Source organism: Microplitis demolitor, chromosome 5 (genome assembly GCF_026212275.2).
Source record: "Microplitis demolitor isolate Queensland-Clemson2020A chromosome 5, iyMicDemo2.1a, whole genome shotgun sequence".
NCBI lineage: Eukaryota > Metazoa > Arthropoda > Insecta > Hymenoptera > Braconidae > Microplitis > Microplitis demolitor.
In genome coordinates this window covers 4,093,455-4,119,341 of record NC_068549.1, presented here as the reverse complement: position 1 = coordinate 4,119,341, position 25,887 = coordinate 4,093,455, and the positions used below count along the sequence as shown (strand labels likewise).

At 31.2% G+C, this 25,887-nt stretch overlaps 3 protein-coding genes and 1 long non-coding RNA gene across 10 annotated transcripts in view; 3 read left to right on the top strand and 1 right to left on the bottom strand.

The window, feature by feature from the left end:
• Positions 1-748: 748 nt before the first annotated feature.
• Positions 749-2,864, top strand: LOC106694246 (uncharacterized). 3 transcript variants are annotated; one of them, XR_008403743.1, is made up of 6 exons: positions 749-769; positions 1,049-1,280; positions 1,379-1,522; positions 1,606-2,192; positions 2,281-2,406; positions 2,548-2,864. It is a non-coding gene; the product is annotated as an uncharacterized LOC106694246 (long non-coding RNA). The 3 variants fall into 3 exon arrangements; XR_001345414.2 differs by having other exon boundaries at positions 2,281-2,864; XR_001345415.2 differs by having other exon boundaries at positions 1,376-1,522; positions 2,281-2,864.
• A 2,559-nt stretch (positions 2,865-5,423) lies between these two features.
• On the bottom strand, positions 5,424-10,454 carry LOC103572327 (extracellular matrix-binding protein ebh). The gene has a single exon (XM_053739311.1). It carries the CDS (start codon positions 10,452-10,454, stop codon positions 5,424-5,426), a length of 5,031 nt encoding a protein of 1,676 aa, XP_053595286.1.
• Positions 10,455-10,632: 178 nt separating this feature from the next.
• On the top strand, positions 10,633-18,095 carry LOC103569026 (exostosin-3). 4 transcript variants are annotated; one of them, XM_008546101.3, is made up of 8 exons: positions 10,633-11,359; positions 11,477-11,723; positions 12,958-14,797; positions 14,893-15,149; positions 15,807-15,934; positions 16,009-16,285; positions 17,404-17,508; positions 17,711-18,095. In XM_008546101.3, exons 2-8 carry the CDS (start codon positions 11,562-11,564, stop codon positions 17,813-17,815), a joined length of 2,874 nt encoding a protein of 957 aa, XP_008544323.1. In that variant the 5' UTR covers positions 10,633-11,359; positions 11,477-11,561; the 3' UTR covers positions 17,816-18,095. The 4 variants fall into 4 exon arrangements, with proteins under 4 accessions (XP_008544323.1, XP_008544324.1, XP_053595046.1 ...); XM_008546102.2 differs by lacking the exon at positions 17,711-18,095 and having other exon boundaries at positions 17,288-17,491; XM_053739071.1 differs by lacking the exons at positions 10,633-11,359; positions 11,477-11,723 and adding an exon at positions 11,780-11,977.
• A 4,927-nt stretch (positions 18,096-23,022) lies between these two features.
• Positions 23,023-25,887, top strand: part of LOC103569025 (regulating synaptic membrane exocytosis protein 2) — a 66,183-nt gene continuing 63,318 nt past the window's right edge. For both annotated transcript variants that reach the window (XM_053738986.1, XM_053738985.1), the window contains exon 1: positions 23,023-23,132. In XM_053738986.1, the coding sequence (XP_053594961.1) occupies positions 23,023-23,132 (110 nt within the window). The remainder of the gene's footprint in view (positions 23,133-25,887) is intronic.

The following is a 25,887-nucleotide window of genomic DNA, read 5'->3' as shown; positions in this document are numbered from 1 at the left end:
TGCGCAGTTCAGTGGCAGCCAATCAGAGAGCGTAGTTTCGACTCGGGTGATTCCGACTTTGGATTCAAAACTTCGTGCCTTGTCGCATTGGTGGCGTCGCTCATTCCTCAACAAGTCGGCGGCCAGCTATCACGTCTCTCGTGTCCGATCCTTGTATTTTATTCTTTTATTCAATTTACTCGAGCCATTTGATAATAATTTTATATTCTAAAGTTTCACAAAGTGATCTTTGTCACTGAGTTATAATAATTTTTTGAAAATAATTACTATTTACAACCTAAAATATGTTATTTATATTCGGGTTGCTCGGTGCTGGTCAATGACTGTTTTTTTTATATTATCATTCGGTAATTACTCAATATTTCGATTTTATTTTATTGTTGAAATAATTATTTTAATAAATTAACTAACATTATTTAATTAACTATAAATTTTAATTAATAAAATATCGCCATTACAAAGCATTGATCTAGCTACTGGTGGAGCATTTATTTAATAGAATTTAATTATGTTGCAGGTCTGGTGAGCTGAAATAATAGGAAGATGTTGGCTGGAAATGAAGATGCATGAATACGATGATTGAGAAAAATTTGTTGAGCAAAAACAAGATGGCCGCTCGGGAGAAAAATTTAAAACTTTCAAGATATGTATGGCAGTGCCATAGTTTGAAAAGCCACCGTTGGCGTTGTGCGCAAGCGTCCGTTCAAACAGGCAGGTACCCGGCAATTCTCACAACTGTCATGGCTGCCGTTCAGCAAACAGTTGTCGGGTAAGCTACGTTAGTTTATTTATTTTATTTTATAATTCGTTGCCTAAAGTTTGAAAAATTAATTAGAGATAAATATAGCTCGGTTCTGGTTAATGACTCGAATAAATTTTTGTTATCAACATTGAAGTCACTAATGAAATCAAGTATTCATCATAAATTACTTTATTTCGTATTTTTTTTTTTATTCAACAAAATAATTAAATTTATCCAAAAGAGTCATTAGAAAATATTAATTCAGAGATTTAAATAAAATAAATTTAATTAAAGAGAAAATTTTAGTTATTTTGCAGCGCTGAGGTTATCTATGATTCTATCTTTTGGAGATCGAGATGACAGATTCTACTGATCTAGCTTCAAATACTAGAAGCAAAGACAACGATCAACAAAAAAATTTTAATCCCAAAAATCAATGAGCATAGTCTTATTTTATAAAACTCGACATCAACACTCTGTGACTACAAACAAGTGGCAGCAAAAAAAAGATGATAATTGTGTAAACTAACATGTCTAAGTAAGCTTCTGTCATTTAATTATTTTTCAATATTTAATGTTAAGCTAAATAGTATGACCCATTATTTACTGATAATTTTGTGTCCATTGTTTCAGTAGTTCTCTACATACTTTCGCCCAGATGCGAATTTGGCAGTTTCAAGATGAAAAAAAAGACAGTGAAATTATCTGGAAGTTCCTGATCTTCATGCATTCTGTTGAGCTGATTTTGGTTGCAGATAGCAGAGAATTACGTCCGCCGAGGTAATTTTCATGAATTTAACGAAATAATTGATATCGAAATAATCTCTTATTGTTTAATAAATTTATTTATTTTTCATTTTCAGTAATTGAAAGAATTGTCTGCTGGTCTGAATATTTCTCGGCGTGGTGAGTGACTATCTGCATATTTTTTTTTTATCGATTTATATTGATTTTTATTGATTTCTTTTGACTCGAGTTGAACTTCTGGGTGCTTATTTATTCTAAAACGAGTTCAATTTTAAATTTATTTTATGAAAACTCGATCCCTCAGCAAAATCATGGGCACAGTTACGATTTAAATATACCGAAAGACCTTAGAATTTTTTAATAGGCAGGAAAACAGAGCTTTAGAATATTTTGTAGGCAGGAATAATTCGGTATTTATTTTTGTTATAAATCTGGTAGAACTCGTTATGAAAAATCGACATACAGCTATCTGACTTGCGGTTTTTACAGTAAACTTCCATCGAAAGATTTTTTTGAGCTATCAGGCTCATATCACGAATTCCAATTTTAATTAGTGTACTTTTGGCTATATATGTCCTTAATACAAAAAATAGATACATATTTACATCATTAACGAGAGTTACATTACCTGTGAATATGGCAGAAATTCATATCAGCTGGTCCGTTACCGCAGTTTGAGTTCAGATCATTGAAAAAATTTCTGGTATGTATTTTCTTGTTCCAAAATTAAAAGAAGGGTAATTTCTCAAATGAAAATCTGTGATAATCATTCTTTTATGTTTATTTTATAGTTGCTCATTGTATATAAATTGAATGAGTCTAGAGGAGTGAAATTATTTGTAAATATTTAATAAAGACGAAGATAATGCATTTTGACACTCAATCCTGAATTGTCGGAGCTACAGAATATCTTTAAGGTGAGAAACTTCAAGTTTTAACATTTATAAAAAGCTTCGAAGTTCATAATATTATCATTGTCTTCGTGGTCATGCTAATCTGAAAAAAGTAAAAAAAAAAGTGTATGGTGCTCTTTATTAAATCTTTTGATAAACTTTCAGTCGTTGCAAAGAATTCAATCTGTTGGCTGTGTAAATATTAGAGTGGGCTGTTAAATATGATAAATAAGAGCAGAGATTTTATTCAATGTACATAAAATACATCCTGAGTCGCTGTTTCCGGTTGCTGGAAGTAGAAAAATACGTCCGCCGAGGTGAATTATTTTAATTATCAATGAAATTAATTAATTTACATAAAAATATATATTCTAGTTGATCAAGAAATTTATTAATCGAGTTGATATTTTTTTTTTTTTTACAGAAATTGAAAGAATTGTCTGCTGCTCTGGATGTTTCTCGGCGTGGTGAGTGATTTTGAGCATGAGATATTTTTCTTTATCTATTAAATATTATTATTATTATTTTTAATTTTTTTCGAACTCGAGTCAAAAGAATTACCTCTGATTTATTTATTGAAAGTAATTGAATATTTAAAAATAGTGGGGGATTTAATGAGAATATCCTCCAGGCCTCATTAATATAATTACAACTGTGAATTGTTTTTTTTAAAGAAAAAATTTAAAACTTGGAAAGAATTCAATTACACTCAGTGCTGCCAGAACGTGCGATATTTTTACCCCCTCCTGCCATTACAGTCAATGCTATTTCACTTCAAGAGGGGATATTGCACGTTCTGGCAGCACTGATTACACCCATGATGTTTGAAAGGGTGTAATCGATCATTTATGGACAGGACATTTATATTTTCTTACTTCTAAACTCAAACAAATTTTTTTTTTCTTCCAATTTTTTGCTGTTCGTTGGTAATCAACGAAATATTTTATCATTTTTGTTACTTATATGAGTTTTATTTATATTTTAGGAGACCAATGATTGAATTTAATCATTCCTTTAATTGCGAATGATAGACTTTTTCTATTAGATTCATTTATTCTGAAATTTTTTATAATCAATATAAAATCACTCGTAGATTTTGTCTGTTATCACAGTATACACGGAGAGAAATGTCAAGTAAATATGCCTATTCAGCACAGTAATAATTAAATTACTCCACAGTTTGTGTATAAGAGCGGCAGGACACAAACTATAATGTAAATATTACTGTGCTGCACAGGCATATTCACGTGACATTTTTCTCAGTGTATTTATTAAAATACACTAGAACATGTCATTTTTAATGAATAATTTCATCTATTTCTGACAGAATGTTTAGCTGTTTTGAAGCGTTGAGGAATGTCTTTCTATGATTAATAATCATTATAATAATTTCCCAACGTTTCACAACAGTTTAAGATTTTGTCATAAGTAGATAAAATTATTCATTAAAAATCAGATATTCTACTGTATTGTAATAAATATACTATGATAACAGATAAAATTCGCGAGTGATTTTATATTGATTATAAAACATTTCAGAATAAATGAACCTATTAGAAAATTTGTTCGAGTCTAGAAGTAAGAAAATAGCTGTCTATAAATTTTTCAATTACGCTCTATCAAACATCATACAAGTAATTAAGCTCTTGTCAACTTTCAAATTTTCTGATCAAATGTTACCAGAGATATAAATATTCGAAGTTTGATTTAAAAAAAACGTGCGATTTCCCATTTAAAACTACCGCTGTCTTGGGGGCCGGGTTTATATTCAAATTAAAAGCTATAACTTTACATGAATTTTTTTTTTTGAAGTATATGGAAGAGTTTGATAAAGCGCGCTAATGAAAATTCGAAAATGACTTTCATAAAGACCACCCTAATATATATATATATATATATATATATATATATATATATATATATATATATATATATATCAAACCGATTAAAAAAAATCGAGTTTTTCTTCCCAGGACACACACTCAAAAAAGTTTCAGTAAGATAAAACAAGACGTCAGTTAAAATTTGAGCCCTTTATATTGATACTAAGTACTCCATGATTGTGATGAACTATTTCCCTTCTAATTCGCAACGAAGTTAGAGCGAGCAATATATTTGGATTACTGGTAGATTTTGCTACGAATGATAAAATTTCATAGCGAAAAAATAAAAATATCTTATTTTGTCCATAGTAATAATAATATTTTTTTTAAATGAATACAAAATAACGGCAAGGGTAATAATCACGTGTCATTATTAATATGTATACTTATTAGCTGGGTTAATCGAAACCGACAGTAATGGAAGAGACGATTAATTTGATATAAATTATTAATAGTTATGATAAGAATAGAAATGATAATATTTGAATACAGTAAAATTGGTTGTATTAATTAACATAATTTATAATGATTATCAATGTATTATTCTTTCTTCGTCAATTAGAGCATTGCCGTAAATGAATCGATGGCGAATATATTTTTCAACTAATTTCTTGAATATTTTCAATATGTTTGCGTGATAATTCCAGTGATTTGTGATGACGTATATTCTAATCGTGTTTCCATATGATGATTTAGAATGAAACACGATACAATTTTTAATTACAACACAAATCAGCGAAAATTATTGTTGTAATATTTGCGTTATAAATCTAAAATTATCAATATATTTCATAACCGCGACAGAATCATGTTTAGAGCAAAATAACATAATAATTTTAAAATGAAAGTTAATTGTTCTCATCAATCAAGATAATTAAGAATATTAAGCGATAAGTGAATTCTTCCTGGTTTTTTGGATGTACAAATTAATTGCTCGGAGCAAACGTTTTTTTTTTATTCTCACTGGATTCTTATAGCAGAGTAGTGAGCTATAGATTTTCGCAACGTTGTACGATTATGTTCGGAATATACTCTTATACTGAATTAGAATTGCGATGAAAATAAGTTGCATGATTTGAGTAAGTGAATAGTATAAGTAGATAAGTAGAGGAATATAATACGGTGAAAGAAATTCGCGATAACGGTGTGTGTTTAGAATTAAATTTCGACTAATTTAGATGCTTCAGTTTGAGTTGAACGAGCAGAATGCATGCTAGTGTTGACAGACTCCTCGAGTTTAGCAAGCGCATTAGAGGCTTCTTCAGATTCGTTCACCAATTTATTTGCGATCGCTTTTATGTCAGTATAGTCGTCTGATATTTGTTTTGCGAGCTTACGAGCTTGTGTTGCAGCATAATCAACTAATCTTTTTGTCGACAAGAATATTTGGGCGTACGCAATCGCTTGCAATGCGAAGCTCAATGCGACATCGGCTTGCAACGAGATTGATTCGGCCAGACTCGGATCTTCAGACTTTTCGACACGAGAAAAATTGGCAGCAGCGTTTTTAGCATTCTCAGCTGATTCCGCAGCAGATTTCTGAGCCTTAACAAGACGTTCAGTGGCATTTTTTCGTTGACGCGCAACTTGAAGAGCAATACGAAGAAAAGGTACTGCTGCCTTGGCTTTCTCGGCAGTAGCTTTGTGTGATATGACGGATGTTTCTTTAAGATTTATTGTTTCAATCGCCTTCATTACTTCAGCAGCGTCATCTTCAACCTTTGTTTTGATCGAGGCCAAAGCACTGCCGTCTGCTACGTTGGCGGAGAAATCATCAATGTTTATTGGCCTTACCGAATGCGTATCGATACTAAGCTTTTGAGCTGCTGTTATTGCTTCAGTTGCGGAATGCTCCGCATTATTAGCTTCAGTTTCAACGTCATCTAGCCGATCGTTTTGCAGTGCTGTCATAGCAGATTTAATCGCACTCGATGCGGCTATGGATTTTTGTTCTACCTCTGAAGCTAACATTTCAACATTCGTCAGACGTTTATCAGCGTTTTTTCGTTCCCGTGCAGCTTGAAGAGCGACGTGGAGTAAAGGTACTGCCGCCTTAGCTTTTTCAGCAGCGGATTGACTTGATACGATGGATGCTTCCTTAGTATTTATTGTTCCAATCGCTGCGTTAACGTTGACGGCATCATCATCGGCCTTTGACTTGATCGTTTTCAAATCACTGTCGGTTGATAAAATGGCGGAAAGTTCAGCAATATCTAGAGAATTTATGGAGTTCTTATCTCTACTGAAGTTCTGAGCTGCTTCAATTGCAGCTGTCGCGGGATTAATCGCTTCCAGAGCTTTGTTCTCAACCAGATCTAGTTCGCCGTCTTTCAGTAGAGACATAGCAGATTTAATTATTTTCGATGCTGCTTTGGATTGTTCTTCTGCCTCAATAGCGTTGAAAAGAACTGCATCAGCTTTTTTACGTTCGATAGCTACTTTAGCAGCAGAACGGAGTAAAGGTACTGCCGCCTTAGCTTTTTCAGCAGCGGATTGACTTGATACGATGGATGCTTCCTTAGTATTTATTGTTCCAATCGCTGCGTTAACGTTGACGGCATCATCATCGGCCTTTGACTTGATCGTTTTCAAATCACTGTCGGTTGATAAAATGGCGGAAAGTTCAGCAATATCTAGAGAATTTATGGAATTCTTATCTCTACTGAAGTTCTGAGCTGCTTCAATTGCAGCTGTCGCGAGATTAATCGCTTCCAGAGCTTTGTTCTCAACCAGATCTAGTTTGCCGTCTTTCAGTAGAGACATAGCAGATTTAATTATTTTCGATGCTGCTTTGGATTGTTCTTCTGCCTTAATAGCGTTGAAAAGAACTGCATCAGCTTTTTTACGTTCGATAGCTACTTTAGCAGCAGTACGGAGTAAAGGTACTGCCGCCTTAGCTTTTTCAGCAGCGGATTGACTTGATACGATGGATGCTTCCTTAGTATTTATTGTTCCAATCGCTGCGTTAACGTTGACGGCATCATCATCGGCCTTTGACTTGATCGTTTTCAAATCACTGTCGGTTGATAAAATGGCGGAAAGTTCAGCAATATCTAGAGAATTTATGGAATTCTTATCTCTACTGAAGTTCTGAGCTGCTTCAATTGCAGCTGTCGCGGGATTAATCGCTTCCAGAGCTTTGTTCTCAACCCGATCTAGTTCGCCGTCTTTCAGTAGAGACATAGCAGATTTAATTATTTTCGATGCTGCTTTGGATTGTTCTTCTGCCTCAATAGCGTTGAAAAGAACTGCATCAGCTTTTTTACGTTCGATAGCTACTTTAGCAGCAGAACGGAGTAAAGGTACTGCCGCCTTAGCTTTTTCAGCAGCGGATTGACTTGATACGATGGATGCTTCCTTAGTATTTATTGTTCCAATCGCTGCGTTAACGTTGACGGCATCATCATCGGCCTTTGACTTGATCGTTTTCAAATCACTGTCGGTTGATAAAATGGCGGAAAGTTCAGCAATATCTAGAGAATTTATGGAATTCTTATCTCTACTGAAGTTCTGAGCTGCTTCAATTGCAGCTGTCGCGAGATTAATCGCTTCCAGAGCTTTGTTCTCAACCAGATCTAGTTTGCCGTCTTTCAGTAGAGACATAGCAGATTTAATTATTTTCGATGCTGCTTTGGATTGTTCTTCTGCCTTAATAGCGTTGAAAAGAACTGCATCAGCTTTTTTACGTTCGATAGCTACTTTAGCAGCAGAACGGAGTAAAGGTACTGCCGCCTTAGCTTTTTCAGCAGCGGATTGACTTGATACGATGGATGCTTCCTTAGTATTTATTGTTCCAATCGCTGCGTTAACGTTGACAGCATCATCATCGGCCTTTGACTTGATCGTTTTCAAATCACTGTCGGTTGATAAAATGGCGGAAAGTTCAGCAATATCTAGAGAATTTATGGAGTTCTTATCTCTACTGAAGTTCTGAGCTGCTTCAATTGCAGCTGTCGCGGGATTAATCGCTTCCAGAGCTTTGTTCTCAACCAGATCTAGTTTGCCGTCTTTCAGTAGAGACATAGCAGATTTAATTATTTTCGATGCTGCTTTGGATTGTTCTTCTGCCTCAATAGCGTTGAAAAGAACTGCATCAGCTTTTTTACGTTCGATAGCTACTTTAGCAGCAGAACGGAGTAAAGGTACTGCCGCCTTAGCTTTTTCAGCAGCGGATTGATTTGATATGATGGATGCTCGTTTAAGATTTATTGTTTCAATCGTCTTCCTAATTTCAGCGCCGTCTTCTTCAACCTTTGACTTGATCGATTCCAAGTCACTGCCTTCTGATACATTGTTAGAAAAATCATCAATATCTACAGAACTTATAGAATTTTGATCGTAACTAAAGTTTTGAGCTACCTGAATTGCTTCAATCGCGGAACTCTCCGCTTTAAGAGCTTCAGTTTCAACGTCATCTAGCCGATCGTTTTGCAGTGCTGTCATAGCAGATTTAATCGCACTCGATGCGGCTATGGATTTTTGTTCTACCTCTGAAGCTAACATTTTAACATTCGGCAGAAGTTGATCAGCTTTTTTTCGTTCCCGTGCAGCTTGAAGAGCGACGTGGAGTAAAGGTACTGCCGCCATAGCTTTTTTGGCAGCAGATTGACTTGACATGACGGTGGCTTTCTCAGTATTATTAATCGTTCTTATCGCCTCCCTAACTTTGGCGGCATTCTCGTCGGCTTTTGACATGATCGATTTCATATCACTGTCGGTTGATAACTCGTCGGGAAGTTCATCAATGACTACCGATCTTATAAAATTCTTATCGTAACTAAAGTTTTGAGCTTCTTCTATTGCTTGAATCGCGGAACGCTCCGCTTTCAGAGCTTCCGTTTCGACGTCATCTAGCCGATCGGTTTGCAGTGCAATTTTAGCAGAGTCAATCGCACTTGTTGCGGCTAGGGAGTTTTGCTCTACCTTTGAAGCTAACATTTTAAAATTAGGCAGCAGTCTATCAGCTTTGTGTCGTTCTAGTGCTGCTTTAATCGCAGCTTGGAGAAACGGAATTGCCGCCTTAGCTTTTTTAGCATCAGATTGTTTGGATTTGATGATCGCTTCCTTAGACATTAATGTTATAATTGCATTTTTAACTTCAGTTGCGTCCTCACGGGCCGCTGACACGATCGATTTTAAATCACTGTCTTTTGATAATTCGGTGGGAAGTTCATCAATATATACTAAAGTTATGGAATTTTCGTCTGTGTTAAAGGTTTCAGCTGCTGTTATTGCATTTGCTGCGTAACGATCCGCATTTTGAACTTCTTTTTCAGCGAAATATAGTTTATTTTTTTTTAGTAGAAATTTAGCTAAGTCAATCGCAGCCGAAGCTGCTTCGGAATTTTCTTGAGCCTTCGTAGCTTCAGACATAACTGCGTTAGCTTTTGCATGTTCGAGAGCTACATCAGCAGCGGCGAGAATAAATCGCACTTTTGTTATAACTTTTTCAGCAGCAGATTGGCTGGAATTCACGATTCCTTTCATAGAATTTAATTTTTCAATGACATTGTCAACAATTCTAGCGTTATCACGGACTGTTGCTATGATCGATACCAAATCACTGTCTGTTGATAAATCGTTGGGAAATTCACTAATAACAACAGGACTTATGGGCATGTTTTCTCTACTGAAAGCTTGAGCTGCGGTTATTGCATCTGTTGCGGGACCAACCGCGGCCCGAGCTTCATTTTCAACGAGATTTAATTTACCTTCCTTCAGTAGAGATATAGCAGATTTAATTCGTTCCACTGCTGTTTGGGCTTTTGTTTGTGCCTCTGTCGCATCCATTTCAGCTTTAGACAGAATTTTTTCAGCTTTTATTCGCGCAGCCACCGCATTAGCAGCATCCTCAAGAAGGCGTGATCTTGTTTGACCTTTTTCGGGGTTTGATTGACCGAACTCGATAATAGACTTTTCTTCATTTATTTTCATGTTCGAGGAGTTATTTTTTCCCGATGAATCGATGGGAATTTCATCTATTTGTGCTGCTTCTATAGATTTTTTGTTGTCATTTAAGTTGTTAGCACCAGTAATTATTTTCGTTTCTGGATAATTCGTTGTTTTTTCATTTTTTTGGTCTACATCTATCTTACGTTTATTATTTCCAGCTTTAGAACTATTTCGACAGATATCGATGATGATAACTATTACAGTTGTTAAATAAACTATTAGGTTAATCCATACCATTACCCTTAGAAAATCCATATTATATAACTTTTTAGTTTTATCAGCTATTCTGCAGTTTATAAAAATATATTTTTCTTTCTTCTAATAAATAGCAAAGAATTTTTTTTTTTTTACTGCAAGAGTTGTGTTTATAAAAAACCTATTTTTTAGAACATTACACTTAAAATTATCTGATTATATTTTTCCTATTCATTCTCATCAGATCGCTTTTAATAACGAAGGGTATTTCAAATGCAATTAATCCCCTCAGAATGTTAGAATTTTCAATTTTTTTTTTAATCAACAACTACTCAATTTTTTATCATGCCCCATTTTGTCTACTGGCTATTCCAAGTCACAGCACTCCGGCTGCTTTCCTCCAGCCCAAGTATTGCCTAAGTATGCACGCAATAACGTTTTCGATCTTCCGAAACCGAAAACGGCGAGTAGTTTTATAATAAATTTACATTGTGTCATCTATTTTTTCAAATTTTTTTTTAAGTAACTTTACTAATACTGGCTAGGATTCGAACAACAGATGTCAGCTACTTCGTTCTTTTTATTCTGATTTCTGTTTTACCTCATGTCCATACATAGGTGCTTCTATTTCCTGGTATTCTGCTATCGATATTATCATTTTCTACCATTTTATCCTCTACATCTTAGCTTCTAACATACAATAACTTAAAATTTCAGCAGTAAACACTAGTTTAACCTCACTACCAAGTAATTCATGAAATTTAAAATTTTTTATCTATTTAAATTACTTTTAACCTATCGGTCATTTCAAAACTTTAATCTTGTGACAAAGAAATATTTAAAGTGCAGAAACAAAAATAGTATTCACTTCTTAATAATTATGAGGTGATTGACATTGTTGTTCGACAATTAGATCTAATATTCCACTGTTCTAATTGTTTTTCAAGGTAAGTATAGACAATTAACAATTTTTTTAAACTATTTTCAAGTTAACAATCCAAAAACTACGACAATAATTTTTAATCATATAACTGTATAAATAGCTATTTTTTATTCGATTACAGTAATGACCAGTTAGCCGATATCTATATATTTTCTTATTAATATAAGATAGAGAGAAATAAATAATATCATTCTCTAATCAAAATAATGGCTGGAAGTACATTCGAATCAGCATCATTATTTTATCAGAGCACTAACCGTCGTGAGATGTGTTATTGGATAACGCACATCAAATTATCAAGAATTATTATAATAATGTTATTGATATTATTCATCGTGCCATTATTCACACATTACTATTTATCAAAGGTAATTATAATCATTTTTTAATGATAATTTGTCTTTAAAATTAGTCATTTAAATAATTTCTAAAATGTCAGTTGATATTGTATTTAAATCGTTTATAAATTGTCTCTACCTTATAATGCCTTGTTATAATACAACGTCGAGACGTTAGGGGAAAAAATTTATAGAATTTGGGTTACTAAGTACCTGAGTATATGACAGTATTATACTTTACTAGTATTCATAACAATTCACTTCGATAATTAATCAGATCTAATGTAAGACAGTTTATGGTAGAAAATCATCACTAATTTTTGAACAAATTGTTTTATAATATAAAATTGCCTATCGAAGTAAATTATAATAATTATTAGTTATTGTCCACATCATAGACAACTACTAATGTTACTATTAGTCATAATTATATCCAATTAGTAACATATTTTACGATTATTTTGTGATTTTTCTGTTTTTGCTATTATCGTTATTTATCAACAGTTTTTAGAGTCTTTGAAATGTTTTCAAAAAATGATAATCTTATTAGACGGAAAGTAGTGATATATATATATATACATATATATATATATATATATATATCCCTTCTTTACTTCTAATAATTAGTATCAGATTTTGAAAAAGAATTCTTTTTTCTTATTGAATAGTAATGCGGCTAGAGTCAGTCATATACAGTTAAACTACTGAGCATGCTCATTATTTAATCGCGGGGATGTGGAAATTGTGTGCTAACTTAAAAGAACACTTTCAGTAGCTTCAGTATATTGATATTAAAACAGTGTACATCTTATATTTTAGGAAATATTATTTTCCTTGCCTTTTCTTTTCACGCTGTAAATATATATATATATATATATATATATATATATATATATATATATATATATATGAATGCGTTATTAATTTTCTATTATATTTTATAGTTAAATAATTCAACAAATAGCTATTTCACTAACTTTCTATAATATAGGGTAACAGCAACAATCAATAATTGGCTATTAAAAATTCTCGATACATAACATTCCATTTAAATCCGTTGATTTAAAGTTTTTACTAAAATGAATAATAAATTGGTAACTAAATTGACAATTTGAAGACTGATCGATCACTGTGGGGGTAAAATCTATTAATTTTTGTAATTTCATTGCATATGGTCACTGAAGATAACTTAGATGTTTGATGTTGTTACCCTATAAATTGTTAGTATCACTAACACAGTAAAATAAAATGAATAATATTAAAGGTAGAATCAAGTACATCCGGTATGGATATGCATCGTACAAAGCTAGAAGCATTCGAAGACTTCACATCAATGAAAGCTTCCGACCTTAAATTTCGCATCGAAGAAATGCTTCGAATAAAAGTATCCGTCAGCAATGAACTTCGCGATCTTGAAGCCAAACGCCAGCGTCTTCAACTCGAAATCTCAGGGTTTAATCAAAAAATTGATGACCTCAAGCAAGAATTGATTCACCAACAAACGGATTTAGATCGGCTGAAAATGAGTCTCGTTCAAGCGCAAGCTGCTCACCGTGAAGCAATCGAACGCAACACTCCAGAACTAGCGCCACCTCGTCGGATCTTAATAAACTCTGTCCCAACAAACGTGAAATTAAAACCAAGTGAAGCATCGTCTTGCCGCATGTACAATTGCTTCGACCACAGCCGATGTGCATTAACCAGTGGCTTCCCTATTTATCTCTACGATCCGGATGTATTTTCCGTCATAAATCCCACATGGGACATTGACGGTTTCTTACGTACAACAATAAAACAAACTCTAGGTTATAACGCTCATTTAACCTCAAATCCCGCTGAGGCATGCATTTACATTCTGCTAATCGGTGAAGCATTGCCACTAAATCTCCCAGCAGCAAATCAACATCAACAAGTCTTCACACATCCTTTGAGCATTAAAAAACTCCATTCACTCCCTTATTGGGGCGGTGATGGACGAAATCACATCCTACTGAATTTTGCACGTCGTGACCTATCAATAAATTCGGGCAACATCTTAGACAATATAGACACTGGACGTGCAATCCTAGTCCAATCAACATACTTGCGATCTCAATATCGTCCAGGTTTCGATTTAATAGTACCGCCAATCCTTGGCCCACCTGGTGGCGATGTTTGGCAAGAATGCGCACCAATGGTACCCGCGCGACGTAAATACTTACTATCATTCCAAGGTGAAATGAAAACAATCAAGTCTTCATTATCGTCATCCGGGTCGACCTCGCGACCTATCGACGACGCGGAAATAGATCTCGAGCGTGTCGAAGATGAAAATAACCTAGATAATTTCATTGTTCAACATTTGAACGACATGATGTCCGGTGTTATGGACAAATTTTTTATTCAATTCGAATGCATACCTGCGACAGATGATCACAGTCATAGAGGAACCAGTAAAATTACGGACTGGTCATTGTGTGGCACTGAGTCATCGAGAAAAGAAATACTAAAAGATTCGACATTCGTACTGATATTGGCGCCAAGTAATTCGACATTCGTCACGACCTCGACAATACAAGCGAGAATATACGAAGCACTGAGATCGGGCGCCATTCCTGTTATTTTAGGAGGAGATCAAATTTATTTGAGTTACAATGAAGTGATTACTTGGAGACGCGCGGTCATTTTTTTGCCCAAAGCACGTGTTACCGAAATGCACTTTTTGTTACGCGCGATACCGGACAACGATTTGCTGTTCATGCGACGTCAGGGGAGACTGATTTGGGAAAGATATATGGCTACAGCACAGGGTGCTGTTGATACTATCGTCGCATCAATACGCGATCGTCTGGGTATACCAGCAGTTCCTGCAACACAGTCACCAAGTCCTAGTGTTTTTAATGAAACATTCGTGCCAATAAAATCCGACGCCATTGTCGCGGAACCTGAAGCCGAAGAAAGCTTGGGACCATTGGAACCACCATATCCCTCACCCACATTCAAACGGAATTACACGACAATGTTAATACACGGGCATGAAATTTGGAATGAATGGGTTAATCCTTTTTATCTCTATCCCCAATTACCTTTTGATACGGTATTATCTAGTGACGCTAAATTTATCGGTAAGTTTAATGACTTATTTTTTCATTGTTCACATGATATGCTGTTTAATTTGATAGGGTTCTGTTATGTTTTTAAAGTGGTAAAATTTTTTTAGGATCCGAAGTTGGGTTCAGGCCGATTGGCAAAGGGGCTGGTGGGGCGGGTAAAGAATTTAGCGAATCACTGGGTGGTAATTATCCACGTGAACAATTCACGATTGTTATATTGACTTACGAACGAGAACAAGTTCTTATTAATTCATTGGCTCGTTTGTATGGCCTGCCATATTTAAATAAAGTTTTGGTGGTTTGGAACAGCCCTAAGCCTCCGATAGAAGATCTCAGGTGGCCAGATATTGGTGTACCTATTATTGTACGTATTTTATTTTTTAATCATACTTTACACGAGCCAATCCAGTCTGTTTTTTGTTCACTAATTATAAGGAAGATATTTAAATATTTTTAAGGTTGAAGAACTTTATTAAAACTTGATATTAAGTCCTCCTAGAAAGTAAGTCGCCGTCGGAAATTGTCAGTAATTTGTGGTTTGTAATGTTAATGTGTAGTAACGGCGTGAGATTAGACTCGTTCTTTAACAGTGGGGGTGAAAACTGACGTCGACTTGGTTTCTAGGACTTTAAGCTTCCTTAAAATAAGGGAAGGAGGCTGAAGATAATTCTCTCGCGCTGTACTTAAATTACATAATAAATTGAAGGGTAGGAGAGGGGTCAACACTGTCACTACTTGTTACGGTATGAGAAGTGTTTTTAATGTTTATATGTAATTTATAAAAATAAATATAAACTTGATGATAATTTTAAAGAATGACGTACATTATAGGGGGGTGGGGGGGGGGGTAATAATATTTTGGTATGATCTTAGATAGGGTTGGTGCGGGACAAAAAGTGATCCTAAATGTATTATGTAATTTAAATACAGCTTTTACTGAGTAACAAAATTTGATATTACCATAAATTTTATTATAATTATTGTAATTAATTATTAATAATTACAAGTATAATTTTTGAAGGTAATTAAAGCATTAAGGAATAGTTTAAATAATAGATTTTTACCATTTGATACTATTGAAACTGAAGCTGTGTTATCCGTTGACGACGATGCGCATTTAAGGCATGACGAAATAATGTTTGGATTTCGGTAATTTATTACTTTTTAATTTTTGAATTCTATCGATTAATAATAATCTACTTAATTTGATGATTTTTTTTTAGGGTATGGCGAGAACACAGAGATCGCGTCGTAGGTTTTCCCGGTCGTTATCATGCATGGGATCAAAATTATCACAATTCATGGAATTACAATTCAAATTATTCATGTGAACTGTCAATGGTATTAACCGGCGCTGCATTTATTCATAAACATTACATGTATCTTTATACTAATTGGCTACCGCAGGCAATTAGAGATAAAGTTGATGAGTATATGAATTGCGAAGATATCGCTATGAATTTTTTGGTATCTCATTTGACACGAAAACCACCTGTCAAGGTAAATTAATTATTTTTATTTATTTACAAAGTATTTATACAATGTACATATCAAATAACTTAATATATATGCCCTTACATAGATTGCGATAGAAAAAAATACAAAAAATAATATATTCGTAATTAATAATCATTAAAATACAGTACAATAATTTAATAAATGTCAAATTAGAGAAGTGATTTTTTCAGTTGAGACAGAAATTCAAACCCACGTCTAGTTAGTTACTAAATTCGAGCTGTAAGTCTATTTGGTTGCCTACGTTTTTATTTTCAAAGTAAATTAGACTAATACTTTTCAGAAAATTTTTGTAATTTAAATTACTGGTATAAATTCAACACTAGTAATAAATAAAGGATTTTTCTATAAAGTGCAATAATATTTTGTCCGGAGATATTTTGTCAAGGTTATTTTATCTGGGAATGGAAACGCGTAACACCAGATTACTATCTGTGTAAAAAAAATTTTGTTCATAATCAATTTAGATCTGAATTTCATGACGAAACTCAAATCGTGGCACAAATATAACTCATCATGAATTTGCTCCAACTTTCCGTCTAGTAAATCGGTATCAATTCTAAAATTAATTTATTCCGTCTTTGAATTGGACTTAGGATGACTTCGATAGCAACTTAACCGAATTTTTACTGAATTAAACCTTTTACAAAATTTATCGATTCAGAAATTACCAATAAATTTTTTCAATCAAGTACTCGATTTACGTAAATCAGTTTCGATTGTAAAACTAATTCAGTGAATGAACTTCTGATCTCTCGGATAACAATTTGACAAAGTCATAATTTTGTCGTGATGCTAATTGTTGATACAAATTCATGATGAAAGTCATATTTGTGTCACTATCTAAGTTTCGTGATGAAATTTAGATCTGAATTCATTATGAATAAAAATTTTTTTACACGGGTATCCTCTCGACTATGGTGACTGGTTTTGATTTATTGTTATTTATTACTAATTTTAAATAATAATTTTTAAATTTGGAAATAGGCAGATATTAAGACCGAACATTGCATTCAATCGCAACCGTAATCATACTGACATTGAAAGTTCTATCAACGCACTCTGTATTGTATCTGTATTAATTTATTGTTACTTGACATTAGGTAACATCTCGCTGGACATTCAGATGTCCTGGATGTCCAGTTTCATTATCTGAAGACGATACACATTTTCAAGAACGTCACAAGTGTATTAATTTTTTCGCTCAGGTAATATATTTTTAAACTTTTAAATAATTCGAATTATTTGATTCGATACGAATAATTTGTGTTCGAACTATCCACACGTCTAATTAAAAGTTACAACAATACACTCTCAGTCGATCGTTGTTCGAAAGAAAGCGGTCAGCCATAAATTACAACAACGATAAAATAAAATGATATATTACTATTGAAATATTAAACATTGCAGGTATTTGGATACATGCCATTACTGAATACTCAATACCGCGCAGATTCAATACTCTTCAAAACGCGAATATCACACGACAAACAAAAATGTTTCAAATTTATATAAAAAATTTGTTGTACATAGATAAACTAAATTTATATTATAATTATAATATTAATTTTGTAAATGAAAAAGGCTTAGAGTCGTAATAAACTCGCACACTTTTTTTTATTATTAATGTAATTAATAATAAATTAATAAGTTATTATTAAAATTAAATTAACAGAGAGCGTAACAAAGAATCCATGTTATTTTTTTATATGAAAATGAATGTGATATTATTTATATCTTTAAATGATTTAGTTTATTTATTACTTAAATTTATTGAACAATGTAGAATATATAAATAAAATACTGTACAAATTGGTTAAATATATACTAAACTTTTTGCTAATACTTGTAAATAAATAGATTTTTTTTTATAAAAAAATTATTTAATAAAAAATATATTACGGCATCTGTAGTTTTATTTTATTAATTATCGATGTTAGTATTTAAATTAAATTAACATGACTGTGATGAATATACAAATAATATATCTTTTTATAAAATAAAACCAAGATATTTCTGCATTGCGGTGAAACTGGAATTGCTATAGGACACGCGGTCAGCGCCCTGTATCTAGCTGTACTTTTTTATCTCTCTCCTTTCACTCCTTTCTCTTCTCTTCTCTGCATAGATGATACGGGATTTGAATACATACATGAAACATACCAAGAGCTCATCAAAAAGTTAAAACCCGCACCAGTGACTTCGCCACCTGATTTATATATTTTTTATATTTTTCTATTAGCATTCAAAATAAACAATTGGTTGGAAATAAATACAGTCAATAAAAAGAAAAAAAAACTAATAATAATAATAGTAAGTAAATGTATTATTAAATTACTCCAGGAATAAATTCATCCCTTTAATTCAATGGAAATTTTTTTTTTTATTTTTAACATTTGAATTATTAAATTTTGTGATTATTTACAATTTAACAAATGTACTAATTTTGAAATTTAGTCTTCTTTATTATTTTTTAGAGGTTTCATATTTGCATATTTTTTTTTGTGTTAATCCTGGGGTGAAAACAGATGATTGATGACGCTTGGACGAGTGCCAAAACATTTTTTTTTTCACTTCGAAAAATTACAATGGTGAAATTTAAAATAATTCATTATTATTATCATTGTGCTGTTAAAAATTGTCATTGAAATTTAAAGCAAATTGATTGAAATTATTACAAGCTCAAATCAGTCAGAAATATAAAATGTAAATATTATTATAAATTAATGTGTTTATTTATGTTATTTATACATTAGTTCAAATTTCCAAGTCATAAATGTTATTTAAATTAAAATCACAATGTATTTTATTTGATTTCATTTAAATAATTACTTTTTTATTGCCCATAAGTCAATTAATCTTGAAACTGATATTTACTTCAAAACTTGACTTTTAATTGAAATTTTTTTTTTTTTTTTTTCACGAATAATCCGATTGTAAATATGATAAATTTTATAGCAAGACTTCAAAAAATTCACTATTATCAAAAACTAATTAAAGATTTAAGAAAAAAAATTAGTCCTGTCTGTTCAAAATTTTGTAATTTAAATCGAAATCAACATCTTGATTACCCGTGTAGAAAAAAATTCCAAAAAAGTTCAACATGTAGAATTTCTAAATTTGGAACAGAACTTCAATTTTGACTTTTTTCGAACTTTTAGAATTTTAATAGTAAAAAATATGGGTGATTTAGAATTTTACGTGGACGAGTTTTAAGTCAAATAAGAATATTTTTAAAATATTATTTTCAAAACGTATTTTTTACTATACATTTTTCTTCCGTTCAAAAAAAATTCAAAAAATTCTATATTGAAAATGAAAAAAAGGAGTAAATATATGTTTTCAAAATTATGGTTTAAAAACAATCTTATTCGACTCAAAATTCGTACAGATAAACTTCTATGTCAAATATATGTGGCAAGCTGCCCAATAGGGATGATAGCCAAAAAGGAGAAAAAAACGTCAACTATATTTTCTACTATTAAAATCCTAAAAGTTCGGAGGTTCTATTCTGTCTCAAATTTAGAACTTCTACGTCGACTTTTTTGGAATCTTTGCCACGAATTTTTTCTACACAAGCAATCATATAAAACATATATTTTCAAAAAGTCTAATTGATATGTTCATTGAAAATTTTACTCTAATTTTTTTAATGATGTGAAAAGTCGATAATCATGTAAAATTAATAAATTTTATTCATTTTCCATTACTATTGTCCTTGAAAATCAGAAAAATTTTGAACAGCATTAGTAATATCTTATTTTAGAAATTTTTTATTTCAGACGCTGGTTGTTTTTTTATGAATAATTTTTTTTAAAAGATTTAATGGTGGGTGTTTTTATTTTGCAGCCTGTTACTTCAGTAGAAGAGAGCTTTGAAGTCTGAATAAATAGTCATTTTATACTTGAGACTTTTTTTTTATTAGTGTTCTCTAGCTTAAATAAAAAAAGTGTTTTAGTTAATGCAACAGTCTATAACTGCACTAAATTTTTTATATGAAATTTTATATTTTACAAGTGTTACATTATATAAAATTACATACATATATTTTTATATACTTTCTAAACACTGTCTTTATTTTTATCATTCAAATTTTATCTGACTAATTTTTTTATTAATTAAAAGAATTAAATCAAAATTAATCTAATTTTTTTTTCGAAATTTATAATATTGCCTGAAAAAATTTCTTTTGAATTTTTCTTTACATTCTATTAAAAAAAAAAAAAAAAAAAAAAGAATTTTTTTCCTATAATTTTGAGTTTCCTTAGACTTTAAAATCTACCAAAAATCCAAACATATTTTAAAAATTCAAAACAATCCCGCTATTAACTACGATTGTGCGCACAGAATGAAATAATTGTAACCGCGTACTGTCATTGGCCACTAAACCGATCAATACTCAGTATCTCATGACGTAAATACTCTTGTATTATTTGATTCGTCTACATTACCGCTGTATTTATCATTCATCCTCAGAAAAAGTACTTAACTCAGTACTATCGCAATCGAATTTTCCAAAAGCTCACCAGCCAAAAATCTTCATCTCTACCCGAAAAAAAAAAATAAAATAAAATAAAATAAAAAATTATTATTATAATTTTTATTATAGGTTCTCTCAATAAAAATAAAAAATAACATATAATAAAAGGTGTAAAAATAAAAATTTATTATCAACCCCCGATTGAAGAGCATCCATGAGCTTTTCATCCCCCACCAGTCTAACAGTCGACGAGACTCGAACAGACACGAAGTTAAAAATTTGTCGGTCTCTTGTAGGGCGAGCCAGTTTTCGCGCATCCCTCGTCAACCCTCGAGAAACCTATTCACTCACTCACTAACTAACGGTATATAATAATATATACACTGTACTAGTATACATACCAATAAACCGTAGAACAAACGAGTATGATGACACACTTGAGTATACAATTGATAACGCCGTGATAAAATTAAAGCCATTGCATTATATTATAAACTTATAAAAAATTATTAAATAATATCTACAATAATATTAATAATAATAACAATTGCCTTGAAAAGTTTGACACAAAACTAATAATAAAATCAATTCATTAAAGACATTGTAATAAAAATATATGAAACTAAAAAATTAAACGTCTAAATACTAAAGAAAATCAATGTGAGACATTAAATGTTAATATAGTGACCAAGTTTATTTAAAGAAAAAAAAAAGTTATTCTAAATCGGGATGGCGCTGAAATAATTTTTCCTTAGGGAAAAAATAAAAAATAAAAATAAAACAGAGCTTGGTTAAGAGATGTTTAATAAACGTCAGTAAATACTGTCATATATGTCGACATATATATGTATATTGTCAACTCATCTCATATCTTTTTTCACGACATGAGTGTGTTGTCATTAAAGTGAAAATACTCAACGTAACACGACACGATGAGTTGAATTAACAAAAGCTGAGTTAAGTAGTAAAGGTCATTTTTAAGAAGACCGTCACCGGGTCACAGTAATTATTATTTTTAACTATTAAATTTTTAATTTAATAACTTACTGTGGTGTGTTGTGTGTTAGTGGATTTAATATGCTAGGGTAAAATTTTAAAAATAGTAAAAAAGGTGAATTAAATTTATAAAGTGGATTTTGCTCAAAATGGAAATTGGTAAAATTTTATATGAATTTCATCTGGATATTTATTTTTATTGTAAAAAAAGTTTATAATTTTAAAATATATGTATCCATATATATATTAATATATATCGAATAATAGTAATGGCGAAACACCTGTTTCAGTACGCCAGTGACCTCTTTTTACAAGAAGTAAAGTTAGGACATAAATTTAATCATAATTATTTTATTATTTTGAATTTTATAAAAAATCTAACATGATTATAAATTTTATCGCTGAATAGTGTGAAAAATAAAAAGGTATTAGTAAAAAAAAAAAAAAAAATAGTGATAATAAATAAGATAAAAGGTAATGATGAAAAAAAAATCAATTTTATTTTATAAGCGTCAGTGATCATGATTCGTCATAGGGATGACGCGAGTGATAAAATAAAATTAATAAACTATTGGTACTGTTACTGGAGTAATTATTATTATTATTACAAAAATAATAATTTCATTATATTGGACAATGATCACATCAATAACGATAATCTTGCAATATTATTTTTACGCTCCTGCTGTGTTGACCAAAATCATAAGATTTATATTAACTATCAATTATCGTTTAAAAATAAATGGGATCGGTGGAATATTTGGTTGATAAAATGTAAAAAAAATAATAATGAATATGAGAAATTTAAAATTATAAATAATTGTGATAATGAATTTAATAATTTGATGGTGACTTTTTTAAAATTATTCTTTGAGTTTAGTTATTTATTGTGTAATTTTTTTTTAGTCACTTAGTGGTGACGAATGACTTCATTACAAGAACATCCTGTAGTATTAGACATTGTTTCAAATGATAATTATTATTTTGGTAAAAAAAATAATAATGATGACGCTAATGATGATGATGATGATGATAACGATGATGATAATGATGATTATTATGGAGATCGAGTAGCTGGTTCATTGGCGCGTATTGCGGGATTTTTATTTAAATTGACAACGATTAATATTATTGTGACTCGGGAAAAACGGTGGTGTTGTTGTAATTGTAATTGTAATTATTGTTGTTATAATTATTTTACTAGTGAGTTACATTGCTTGCACAATAGTATTGTAAGTGTGGCGTGATGGCGGACTTACCTGATATGTCACACCTCACACCAGAGGAGAGGCGCATCATTGAAGAGGTTATGATGCGACAGAAACAAGAAGAGGATCGGGAAAATGAAATAATGAGGTATGAAATTCATTTATTTTTAATATTGCATTCAAATCATTTTTTTTTCTTTATTCGTCCTTAATGAGAATGCAATTTTGAGGATAATTTAAAAAATTTACACGTAACCTCAAATAAAATACTGATCAGTGTCGTATTTTAAATAAGTAGTTACATTGTATTTTATTTGAGGTTATGTGTAAATTTTTTTCTTCGAAGATAGCAAATGACTGAAATTTTTTTATGATACGGAAAATATCGGATATTAAAGATTTTTTGAACTTCCCGCTCTATGAAAATTTAACATTTTGAAAAAAGGGAAGTTATTGGTTTTGATTCAATTTTCAAAAATTGAGTTTTTATCAGATCTTGACGTTTTGAGATCCTAGGAAGATATTTTGACCTTTTTCAGGCGGACGTCCATGTCTGTGTGTATGTATGAATGTATGGGTGAGTGTAAACTAATTTTTGTCATACGATAACTTTGGAATAAATCAATTGATTTAGACGTTCTTGGCGGCAATCAAAAGAGCTTACTAAGACTTAAAACTGTATAAATTTTGAAGTCGAACGGCTGAGTAGTTTTCGAATTATTTGAAAAACAAAAATCAACAATTTATTTTTTTTGAATTTTTTTTTGTATAACTCGTAAACTGCTTGACCAATTTGCCTCAAAAATTATACAAAGCCTCAGAGTCCTTTCGATTGAGGCAAAACACGTGGAAATCGGTCGATTAGTTCTAAAGATTTCGTTGGACAAAAATTACTTGTATTTTCTTTAGTTCCAACCATTTTTTGAGCTTCTTAAAAATTTCAAATAAATTTCTCTTGGTTTGTAAATTAAAAATTTTTTTTTTTTTTGACGAAGTACTCAATAATTAAAACTTCAGGAGTAATAACGTTAGCTCATCTAAAAAATAAAAAAATAGTTGTCTATTTCAATTATCTTTTTAAATATTTAACTGACAGATAAATAAAATAAATTTTTCTGAAACCCGTGGGAATATCGTATGGGAAAAGTTTTATAGTTTGCATTGAAATTTATTTTATGATTGATAGGTTCTAGTACTAATTTTTTATTATACATTTTTAATGATTTAATTGGACAGTAAATTTGATTTAAAAAACGCTTGAAAATTTGACGCTCTCATTTTTAAAAAAACAGACTGAAAAAAGGGTAAACTTTTAGTCGACATTTTTAAAAATAAAAAAATGACGTTTCAATAAAACTTTCTCTGCAAAATCAATAATTATGAATTTTTTAATAACAGTTTTGATCATCAAATATTAAATGCTGTGTATAAAGTAATAAAATATTTAAAAAAAATAATGTTACCTAAAAATAGAGAAAAAAAATTGTAGTTTATTAGATAGGTCGAGAGTATTTCAATAGACGTCCTTCTAGTTGATGACGATGAAACTTTAAATAATTCTCCTTACTCCTTAGTCTCTTTGGCTTAAGTCCTTTATATTTTCTACTCATCCTTTCAATCGTTGGTTCTGTTGCGATGATGATGTCGACGTTGACATCTACCACAACTACCACAACGACGATGACCTTAGGCTAAACCACTCTTATCTCTCGTTGCTGATGGATCGTGCCAAGAGCACAGTCTTTTCGTCTTTCCACTCATCTTACAAATAGTTTCTGGCAGCCGCCATACCAACCTAGTTGCTTTTTGAGAGTACAAAGAAACTATTTTCTTATATTTTTATATCACAAACTACTTATATATATAAGACCACGTTATTCTTCAGAAACATTTTTTTTATGCTCACTGTTTATAATCATTAAGAATACGTAAAAAAAAAAAAAATAAAAATTCTTCGTACAGCTTTTAATTATAGTTTTTGAATTTCGGTTATGATTTTATTATTTGTCATAAAAGTAAAATTATTTTAGAAAAAATAGGCCTATTATAACCATTTTTCTTAGCAAGTTATTTAGTTGCAAAAAAAAATTAACAGTAAAAGTCAAAAATATTTATTTTTTTTATTTTAAATATCAAATTTCAAAATTTCAATTGACCTTTCAAAATTCTACCTAAGGACTGGGCTAAAAAAAAAATCTTTTTTTATTCTTAACAATTTTCAGTGGTAAAAAAAATTTTAGATAAAAATATATATATTTATTCATATTTAATATAATTTTTAATCAAATACTTAAGTAAATTTAATTTCTTCGTGTTTTCACTTGATTTATTCAATAAAAAATTTTATTAATTTAATTAAAGTCCAATCAAGCATAAAGTGAAGGTAAATTATACAGAATTAATATAATAAAAAAAAAAGAGTATTTTATTTTTAAAAATGATAGTTTTAATAAAAGATGAGTCTGCATAAGGAATTAAAAAATAAAAATTATATGTTCTCTTGAGTGTGAGGTACAAAAAAATGAAAAAGTGAAAGAGAGGGTGGGTAAGTGAGGGAGACATAGGGAGAGTGGAGAGTTAATGTATATTTCAAGGCATCGAAGCACGACAGTGATTTAATTCTATTTCAGTTTGCCTATTCCCCCTGAACAAATTGAGTTTCATCGATGGCAAAGCATCGGCTGTCTCTTTGCTTCTTGTCTCTTTTGCTACCTCAATTTTCATCTCTTACTCTTTCTCTAATATAACATCTTAGGTATCCTGTGTGCTATTAAGGGCCGTCTTTGGGCTCTCTGTCGTGTCATCGGACCAACGAGCAAGACGATCAATTTTCGTTTGAATTATTATACATCAAATTATATATCTATATATTTATGTTTATCGAAATAAAGGGCTTTGATAAT